Raw genomic sequence first — 10,950 nt, forward strand, 5'->3', positions numbered from 1 at the left:
TCCCACCCCCCGCGAGTATCGCGGGTCCCCCTTCTTGTATTACTATAATGGTAAATACCATCAATGAAAGCTAGATAATGTTGAATAGTGTCCAAATTCTACTATCTCACTATGCTTTACAGTCCCAACCTTCTCTTTTCCCACAAATCCTCTGGAAATACAATGTTTAAGTACATGGATGGGTGTTCGTTTGCAATATCCCCAAATCAGAGAGATTAAACAAGAAAGGGACTTCCATACCAATAATTACAAATCTAAACATAATTAAAGAGCAAATATGAAGCAAAGCAAATACTCCATAATCATCAAACATGTAATTTTGAGGGAATATGACAAAGTGATAATGTTTTAGAAGAGAGGTTGCTTATAGGGAAATATTTCTACTGTGCGGCTACTTTGCCAACCTCAAAGTTGTCTCTTAGCTACTTCACCAGGATTTTGGGAACACAGTCGCATGAAAGCTAAAAAGAAAGAGGAATAAGAAAGAGACATAACCCCAAGGATGCCAACCCAGAGTATACTTTGCATTGCTGATGTTCATACTAGATCTGCTCTGGGGCTTTCCAAGAAGGGCCTGATGGTTGAAACAACGACAGGAGAAGCAGAAAGAGAGCAGTACTTACTCATCCCCTTTGTCATAACCTTCTGGAACAGGGATGCCCAACACAGCAGATTTGATCATGAGGTAATCACGTATATCTGAGGGAATGAAAATGTACCATATATCCTGCAGCCATGTTAGGAGGGAATGCAAAACACAAAACAGGAGTATCAGATTGATGGACTGTTATATACTTCAGTTATGTCTGTGGTAGTGAAGCACAAATGTAGCTAGATTCTCCCCTGATCATGAAGGATTCTTTGAACGATGGAAGTTCAGTCTCCTACTTGCCCAAGCTACACTGCCACGCCCTCATTTCCACTATGCTTTCTTTCTTCAAGATCTCAAAAAAGATTGTATTGCACATTATACACACAGAGCTGCCTGCATTTTCTGTTGGCTCAAAAATGTTGTGTGGCAAAAGCTAGAATAACTTGAAGTACTAATGTCATAAGGCTGCACATGTGGGGTAAGGGAGGAAAAATCCTAATAAGGTTGTGTATATACCTTGCCCTGTGGTATCTGGGTGAAGCCATATTCTGCATAAGCAATAAGAGAATTCTTCATGGTGTTTACTGTGAAACCATAAAAGGAGGTCTTTGTCCCAACATCTTCCTCAAAGCCTTTGATCACTGCCCCATTGAGCCTGTGAGGAGAAAAGAGGGACACACATTCTGAGGAACATATTGCTGTTCACCAGTAGAATAACTACACGGCACTCCTCAGCATATGACCAAGGCTTAAAGATTTTTGTTTGTCAAGTACTAGAACAGCGATCAGAAAGATTCTCTAATCTCTATCCCGCTGCCTACAGGGGTTCCACTTGGGCAAATGCTGCAATCCCACAATGGAAATCCATCATCCCATATCAAACGGTAGTCTATCAAACCTAGCTAGAATGAAGAATCATGGGATTTTAATGTATTAGTGCAATCTCATGCAAGATGCAGTACCTTCTACCTCTAAACAACCCTTAAGTGAATGGCCTACATCTTCCAGATTAAAGAGTATCCAAAGAAGAGAACAGCCAGCCCATCATAGATGTTACAGGAATATATTTAGAAAAAATGCAAGGATGGAAAAAACAAGGCAGCTCCCACAGAGGAAAATCAGAGACAAGTGAACAGCCATGTGTAGTCAGGGAAGAAGAGAAGAGATTGGATTTATACCCTGCCCCTCACTACTCGAAGGAGGCTCAGAGCGACTTACATTCCCTTTCCCTTCCCCTCCCCACAACAGACACCCTGTGAGGTAGGTGGGGCTGAAAGAGCTCTTTCAAGAACTGCTCATGAGAGAACAGCTCTGAAAGAACTTGTGACTGACCCAAGGTCACACCAGCAGCTGCATGTGGAGAAGTGGGGATTCAAACCCAGTTCTTTCAGATTAGAGTCCGCACTCCTAACCACTATATCAAATTGGCTATTTGGGGTGGTCTTTCCCAATGGGCTGCCTCAAGCCCTATGCTGTGAGGACCCCCAATCATGCAGAGCCCTGCATACCCCAAAGCAGGGGGGGAAAGAAGAGGAAGAGCAGGCTTGTTTGGAGCTATTCTCTTTGAGCCTCAGCCAGCACATTAATGGTGGCTATGACTCCCACCAACACCACATTGGGTGATGACTACCCCTTGCTTGGCCCAGCAGGGGGATGGCCCAGGGTCCCAGAATCATGAAGACTGCCCCTGTGTATAACTAGTCAGCCTAGTCTGAGCGAAAATTCTATCCATAGCTAAACTCAATGATTAAACAGGTTCTGAGAATGGCAGTAAAGCAGGCCACTGAGCATATCTATTGGATCAATTTCTTAACTCTTTAGTGTGCCCTAAGTTTAGTTAGCTCTTTAGTGTGACCTAAGGGACCGCGTTTCCCCATATGTTCCCCCAAGGGCACTACGGTTGGGGGGCCAACATCTTTTGACTACCCCAGGCCTCAGGGACGTCAAACTCGCCGAGACTAGGGCCAGGGCCTTTTCGGTGGCGGCTCCTACCTGGTGGAATGAGCTCCCGGAGGAGATCCGGGCCCTGTGGGATCTTGTGCAGTTCTGCAGGGCCTGCAAGACGGAGCTCTTCCACCAGGCTTTCAAGTAAGAGCCGCCGCCGCTACTGTTCCATCAATGCACCGTCGCCGAAAATTGACAGAGATACTATCAGGGTGCAGTCGGGCCCTGGGAAGAAGACTGGCTATTTGCCGCTTTGGAACTTATGTCGTTGGTCTGGATCCACCCTACCGGAACCCATCTTGGAACTGGGAACATCAGAGCACCAGCACTTCGTTGTACTATTGTTATGTTTTTATCTTGTCTTAATTGTTTTAATTATGGCTTTTGCCTCAATTGTTAGCTGCCCTGAACCTTAGGGGAGGGCGGGATATAAACTGAATTATAAATGAATAAATAAGTTCGTTGAAGAAAAATCAGGACCAAAACATGAAAGCCAATCAGATATGGATCCTTGTTTGCCTAAGACAAGATATTTGCCTCCTAAAAGATAAGGTAACAAACACAGCATGTGTGGTGCACTAAACATGTGGACAAGACCAGCTGTTTTCTCAGAGGACTGTTGAAAGGCAGGATCACTGTCAAGGGTCAGCATGGCTGGCCACCTACTGAGGCTCACAGTAACAGAGGGCCCACCACTGACATCTGGCACATCTTCAAATCATGGGACTACATTGTAGCAGCAGAGGAAATAAAGTGTAAGAGAATCACATTTCTGCTGCCTTCTCCAGGTACCCTTCCCATATGAAAACACGAGACTCCTCTTATGGTGAAGCTGTGATACAGATGGAGTAAAGGAGCTGCAAAATAGGAAGAGAAGGAAGGGAACTGTGCTGGGGACCATGGATAAACCTGTACCTGAGAACAAACAAGTACCTCCAAATGTTCCTAGGCTTGCCAAGTCCCCCCGGGGGGCGGGGAAAGCCCCGCCCCAGAGGCCCGTTCCCTGCCGCCAGCGTTTCGGGCCCCGGGGGGAACCCCACCCCTAAAGCACGCGACGTGCACGTCACTCTATGGTTTTCCCTCGGATGGTCGTAGCCCCGCCCCCACCGTGCCCAGCGTGGTCGCGTCACTTTTGGGTGACGTGGTTGCGGCGCGTGCGCGCTTTGTGCGCACACACACTCCCAAAGCGGTGCTGGAGTCCCCCGCTCCAGTGCCGCTTCAGACTTGGCAACCCTAAATGTTCCTGCATCAGGGCATGCCCCCCTCCCCCGCACACTCTGGCTTATTCCCCAAATGATCTTTTGTTTCTTCCCAAACGTATGGATTGCCAGCCTCTTTGTACCTGAAGACAAAGTCATGAGCATCTATGTCCTTGCCTTGGCGGGATCCATTCAGAATTCCCCCATTGCCCACCACAGCACAGCGGATGCAGCTGTTGGGGGGCCTGGTCTTGGCAAAGAGCCTGCTGTTGGCAGGGTCATTGAGGAGCTGCACTGTGGAAGCGATAACTGCAGATCAAAGCAAATTGATGCATTAGATCAGAGGAACCAAAAACAAGAGGCCACACAAAATTACTATGGGGAAACCACCAATTTGGGATTAAGGATTGTGCAAGCACTAAGAAGCTGGCAGAAAGCACACAAGGCAAAATTCACGTTACTTTTTTCGTCATAATATACCATTCTGCATTTTTTTGGGGGGTGGAGAGAGTAGTTCTGTTAAAAACCTGAATAATTCTGAAAAACCAATAGTCAAGAAACTCTTTGGGGGCAAGTTCTGAAATGTAAAAGATTGACTCTGAAATTATATTCAGATGCCCCTGCAAGAGGGAAGGCAGCAAAAGATCTCAGATGCTCACAGGGTCCGTTCTTGGATGGGAGACCACCAAGGAAGATTCTGCAGAGGAAGGCAATGGCAAACCACCTCTGCTTCTCACTTGCTTTAAAACCCCTTGCTGGGGTCGCCATAAATTGGGTTCAACTTGATGGCACTTATGTACATAGAAGCTCCTGGCAATAACAGAGCTGAAAAAGACTTTTTATTTTTCTTTGTGTCTTCTCTTGGCTCCAGGTAGATCTTCCCACTCTTTCCTACATGGCCACCTGCAGAGCTGTGTGCACATGAGACTCTCAAGGAAGATGGTAGTAACCCTGTGAAAGGTCCTTTGCCAGTACACAACTTCTGTGCTCAAGTATGCTCCAGACACCATCTTACATACTTCCTTCTACCTAGCAAGGACTTTCTTCAGCTAGCATTTCCCCTGTTCTTTTGTTTCTTCCTCTGCTTCCAGTGCATGCTCCTCCCTTTCTTACAAATCCAGGACATTAGCTGGCCAGGCAGTCAGTGCCGTTTGGCAAACGGAGACGAGAGGGCATGGGGAAGGAAGCGAGATGCTTCCCAGCTGCCAATGTCCAACAGCAACCATGGAGTAGGTAGTGACAATGCCCTTTGGTTATGGTTAATTACCACATAGACACTGGGACCTTTTATTCAGGCAAATGTCACAAGGTGCTGATACCAACATTTTCATCCCCCCCCCCCCCAGTCTTAGGTGTTTAAAGAGAAACCAGACATTGGGAATGCCATTATAAAAATCATGACACTTGCAATACTAAGCGTGCTGACCAAAGTAAAACAAAATTAAAAACCCTTTCGGTATTTGCTGCAAAAGAGATGAAGGAATCTTCCCTTTCTCTCCCCTCCCTTCCACTCGCACACTTTTATCTCCTTTTCTTCAGGACCGCCACACCCACAGCAAGTGTGCACCAGAACCTTCAACAGAATAAGTGAAAGGGCAGTGAGAAAAGAGCCCTACAAATGACTGCACCTTTTCTCTTCCTATCTTGCATATGAATAGATGAGTCTCCATGAAGGTGGCCACATGGGTGGCTGTGGAGCAACTGCTTATAGGAGGCATCATGAGAGGCTAAACTAAGGACATGAACTCTCACCACAACTGAAGAGGAGCTGTCTGTTTCCTACAGACAATCACCATCTTTCTGGACTTCAGACTCTTTATGCGGGACAGAAGCTGATGCTTGAATTCAGAGGGGTCCCTACCCCATGTTTATGACAATCCTGTTTATGGTCAAGACTATCAAAGTTCCAATCTTGAATAAAACTTTGTTGATCTTAAAGGTGCCAGTGGACTCAAACTTTGTTCTAAACTTCCAATCTGTTTGGCGAAGATGGGAGCCTGACCCCTGCTGTGGCCAGCAGGGCTTCTCAGCGATAATGGTTCTTTCTATAAGAAGCCATGTTTATTCATTTATCATGAATTTTAAAAAGTTTCTCTGACTCCAACTGAGACAACCTATTACCTCCATACGACAACCCACGCCAGCCATACGGGACGTTGCGTTCCTTCAGTCTGTCCCAAGTCTCTGGGGTGAAGTGCTGCTCCCACATCAGTACTGGAATGTCAAAATCAAATTGCTTTCCAAATGTGGGGTCCATCTTCACTTTGGACTTTAATGACCAGTGGCACAAACTAGACTGAGAGAGGCTCAAAGTGAGTAACAACAAATGTAGTAGGTGCTAGTAGCAATCCATAATTCTATATATGTAGGACACCAAAACAACTGGCCATCTACAAGTATAAGAAAGCCACCAGGACAACTTCCAAATTAGGTACCGGGAGCCCTGATTACATCTCCAGTACTCCAGATTCTTACATTCTGTAACCAGAATAACTGATGCAAACTAAATAAACCAATGCTGACAGAACCACATGCCTCTATAGTCCAAGGTTAAGCTGTTGTCAAGTGGCAGTGTTCAAAATTAGGAAGAGGACAATGTAGAACTGGACTGGAAGGAGAGGAACCAATGCCTGGAAAAATTAACATCAGGGGCGCCCTGACCTGGATAGCCCAGGCAAGCCCAGTCCTGTCGGATCTCGGAAGCTAAGCAGGGTCGACTCTGCCAAGTACTTGGATGGGAGGCCTCCTAGAAATACCAGCATTTGGGAGGTGAGGGCAGGCTTTATTCAGCCACCTCTCTGAATATCCTCCAGGCCCCCAGTAGGGGTCGGTCACCAGAGGTCACCATGACTTCCAGGTGCACACACAGTCTGTAACCCGAGGTCACCATGACCTCCAGGTGTGCACACACTTGCATGTGCACACACACATATGCACATATGAAAAATACAAAGAAAAAACCCTCAGGAAAAAAAAAAGATAACATCAGGGGTGAGAGGACACCGTTGGTGCACAGGAGGTGGAAGACTCTGGACCACAAAAGTTTGTTAGAATAAAAATCTGTCAAGGAGGAGCCCCAAGAACTCTGCTTGCTTTTGTTGCAGCATACTAACACAACTACTGCTCTGGACTGTGTACCTTTTGCATTCCAGATGCATGCCATCAGTGCACCTGACACCAAACAATTTTTCTGCTAGGGAAATGTCTGTACAGGCAGCAACTGGATTTTCTAGTCTGAACTCTCCAATAAAATCCCTGTTCTGGGATTTTATTGGTTAATTCATCTTTTAGATTGATACTACTCAGGTATGTAGAAGTACCTCAGCTTCTGTTTATACCTGGGTGGCAGCTGTGCTTTGCTGTTCCTCTTTCCTTTGCATGAACTTTTTCCATACAATGGTTTAATGGTACAACTTGGCTGCTTGTGCCAGTGTTCAGGTTATACAAGGGAATGGCACTGGGGAATGGTAATACCAGGGTAGATCTGCATTAAGGATTACAGACTGGAGAGGAGGGAAGAAACAGGAGTCCTACTTTTTTTCTCTGTTGCTCAAGTTCTTGAACACCCTAAAAACCACTGGTGCCAGTGATTACGAAATTAACATTCTGAATGGACAGCTATGGACAGAATGCTTCTGGATACTGAGTGGTATTACAGAAACAAATGCATCACTCTCCGTACTTGATGCATTTGCATTGGCCGTGTAAATACTTTTCCTGTGATTAAAAGCCTTCTGCCCAGACTCTAGTGATGTCAAAGTTAGTTTCATGTGGACTGTACAGATAACACCTCCCACTTAACCAATGATTTCACTGCCCCAATTAGAATGAGCATGACTTGCAACCTTTAGAATCCAAACGTCTAACAGAATCTGCTTAGGTGGACTGCAGTAAATTCAGCTTTGAATATTAAGTTCATTTCAGCTGTACTTGTCAACTTGCAACCACAAGAATCTTTTACAGAAAAAAAATATTTATTTACTTGTATTTCTCAGGATGCTTTTTAGCCATATGCCCCCCCAGCAGCTTACAATAAAAACATAATAAAACTTTCATCTATTAAAAAAAAGAAAAAGAAATACCAAACACAAGCAGCATTTCATCTTGTTCTTAGCAAGTCTGGTGGAATTAAATGTCTTCATGAATATTCTTTGGTCTCTGCTCAATTACACAACAACCAAAAAGTTGTCTGACAATTTCTCTGCTAGAGAAATGTCTGTACAGGCAGTGATTGGATTGTCTACTCTGAACTCTCCAGTGGGCAACTGAGTATGATGTGAATAAGTCTCCAGTGGGTCCCAACTGAGTACAGTGATAATTTCCTGAATGAATTTGTTCTCATTCAGTGGTCCGTTGCAGTGGATCCACTCCTACCTGGCTGGATCATGAGGAACTGGGCAGGAGGGGGAACCCCTGTTTATCTCCATTTGGGGTGTCACATGGTACCAACTTTGTCTTAATAGTTACATGAAACCACTGGATGAGATCTCGAGGGAGTACAGGATGAAATATAATCAGTATGTTGTTGATATCCAACTCTGTTTTTCCTTTTTGTCTGATCCAGGTGTGTGCAGTGTACTTTCTGAATTGATACCTAGGGACAGTAATAGATGGGAAACTTAATCCAGACAAAATGGAGTTGTGGATGGTAGGACAGCAAGCTTATTTAGGAGTAGTTGGATTGCCTGTTCTGGAAGGGTTCCCACTGCCCCTGAAGAAGCAAGTCCACAGTTGCTGGATTCAGCACGACATCTGGATGCTCAAGTGGCATCTATGCCAGATATCTACCTTTGATCAGCTTGGGCTGATGCATCAGTTGTGCACTTTCCTGAGGACAGACAGTCTAACAACTGTTATATATATATACTGGTAACTTCATATTCAGATTACTGAAATGTGCGCTATATGGAGCTACCCTTGAAGACTGTTCAGAAGCTGCAAATGCAGACACCAAGCTATTGACCAGGGTGTGCTATTAGGAATATAGTATGGCAAAATTAAAAGTACTTTACTGGCTTCCAGTTACCTTCTTGGTGCCACTTCTTGCCTTTAAAGACCTAAATAGTCTTTCTCAAGGCTACCTTAAGAAGCAAATTCTCCTGTATGAGCACTCCTCCCGAATGTCCTTTGACCATCTAATGGATTTCCACTCTAAGAACCATGACCAGCAAATACTATATTGTAGGATCACAGCCTTCTTAGTGATGAAATCATCAAGGAGGTCTGCCAGGCTCCTAAAAGAAACTACTGGGAAACTACCATTCCTGCCTCAGATGTGCAATCTTGGGCTTCTTTGTGGGGACAACAGCACACTAGTGTCCTGAGCACTTATTGGAGCCAACACTTGACATCACTACCAGACAAATCACAATCCCCCCCACCCCCTTCTTTCTTACAACCATGTCATTTTAAGTGCCCCTGCTGTTTTCCCCAAACTTTGTTACCTTCAAAAATAAATTATTTTATGTGCTTTTCCAGGATTACAGCAATATGGAAATAACAAAATCCTTCAGGAATGTTTAGAAAGCTATGTTCCAGACCACAAGCATGGACCCTACATGCCTACTGCTTGTGGGCACACAAGAGCAGTGCCCTTGTTTGAGTGAATGTGTATAGGCAGAGCCATCTCAGTTGCAGGGCCAGGGACCATGTGCTGGCTCATATGCCCCCTATCTTCATACACTGGCCCCATGCACAGATATGCTATATGCATACAGAGCTTGTCTCAGGAGTAGTAAACTTTGCTCTCTTTTTTGTAAAGATAAATGAATGAAGCCTTTAAAAGCATTTGTGCATAATAAGGTCTACCTAGACTAATCATGTGCTAGACTGCTTTGGAAAGAAGACAAAGCAACAAGAAGCTTTTAGAATAAAGGATATGCTTCCTACCTTCTTCTTGGCAGGATTCATATTTTCTTGCTTAAGTGATTCTTTGGTTGGGTTCCCTCTAGGATTAAAACAGCCAGAAAGAGGAAATTAGCATTTAAAAACATTCTCCCTGCCATAGATACCTACACTGATTGAACAGCCTTCCCTGTAGAACTGTCAGGACCCACGGCCAAACAACGGAGCACACACTTCCAAGAAAGGTTTTGCTTTATTGTCAGTACTATGATTGCAATAACATGGTCACTGTTAGGAATGACGAGCATGGAATGAGCATATAGTGATATAGAAGATTCAAGAGGTCCCCCACCACCACCTGTGGGCCAATCGGCCCATTTCCCGCGGGAGGGAAAGGGTAACCAATGACCTAATTGATCCAAGGCTGAGAAACGAAACTAGTCTCATGGTTAATTAAAGTGGAGATACTACACAGGCATGAATACAAGGTCAAAGAGAACAAGGGGAGAAGCGAGAGGGAAGGAATGTGACACCAACATGTACATAGGTCAGGCAGGCGAACTCTAGGCTAATAAACAATATGGCAGCATAGCTGACATTCTGCCTACCTAAAGAATAATCTCCCGGCTAGCCCAGGAGATCTCCCGGTTTTCCCGGAAACTCCTGGTGAAATTCCCGCAAAAGCTGAGGGGCCCGAATATCCCCTACTTCCACCCATTCTCAGTGCTGGGGTCCAAAGTCCACCCATTAGATCAATTAATACAGTTTGCCACGATTACGTCTAGAGTCCAGGATTTTAGACACTCTGAAATGTTCCTCGCCCTCTACCATGAGAGGAGGGGACACCAGCTTCGTAGGGCGCCAGGGACTCAGACCTGGGCCCCATTTCAGGAGGCTGAAATGAAACACAGAATGGATATTCTTCACATTTTTAGGAAGTTCTAGATCCACAGTAACATCATTGATTAGACGTTTGACTTTAAACGGGACAATGAACTCCCAGCCCAGTTTGCGGCTGGGTCTCAAAACCTTAATGTTCTTAGTAGATACATAAACAGAGGCACAAGGCTGCAGAGTCCAACCCTCCACCCTTCTCTTGTCAGCCTGAGACTTGTAAGGCTCCTTCGCCGCCTCTAAGATTTTGCATAACAAAGACCATGAGTCTTTAAGTTGTTGACACCACAGTGCAGGATTCCCCGGGCCCAAGGCATCGCCCTCAAGGAACGGCATAGGGGGGCTGTCATAGCCATATAGTGGCTTGAAAGGGGACATTCCCATAGAGGAATGAGTCGTGTTGTTGTAGCAAAATTCTGCCAGTGGCAGCAAGCCTGCCCAATCATCTTACTGGTAGTTGGTGAACCATCGTAAATA

The 10,950-nt window shown here is 45.2% G+C and overlaps 1 protein-coding gene across 1 annotated transcript in view; it reads right to left on the minus strand.

Moving 5' to 3' along the window:
* ST6GALNAC2 (ST6 (alpha-N-acetyl-neuraminyl-2,3-beta-galactosyl-1,3)-N-acetylgalactosaminide alpha-2,6-sialyltransferase 2) overlaps window positions 1-9,680 on the minus strand; it is a 15,143-nt gene extending 5,463 nt beyond the window's left edge. The window contains exons 1-5 of the mRNA XM_015420414.1: window positions 9,625-9,680; window positions 5,857-6,031; window positions 3,879-4,044; window positions 1,109-1,247; window positions 624-727 (exon numbers count right to left, since the gene is read on the minus strand). Coding sequence (XP_015275900.1) covers window positions 624-727; window positions 1,109-1,247; window positions 3,879-4,044; window positions 5,857-6,031; window positions 9,625-9,645 — 605 coding nt within the window. The 5' untranslated portion in view covers window positions 9,646-9,680. The remainder of the gene's footprint in view (window positions 1-623; window positions 728-1,108; window positions 1,248-3,878; window positions 4,045-5,856; window positions 6,032-9,624) is intronic.
* Between the last annotated feature and the right edge of the window lie 1,270 nt (window positions 9,681-10,950).

This window comes from Gekko japonicus, unplaced genomic scaffold (genome assembly GCF_001447785.1).
Source record: "Gekko japonicus isolate JY-2015 unplaced genomic scaffold, Gekko_japonicus_V1.1 scaffold381, whole genome shotgun sequence".
Taxonomy (NCBI): Eukaryota; Metazoa; Chordata; class Lepidosauria; order Squamata; family Gekkonidae; genus Gekko; species Gekko japonicus.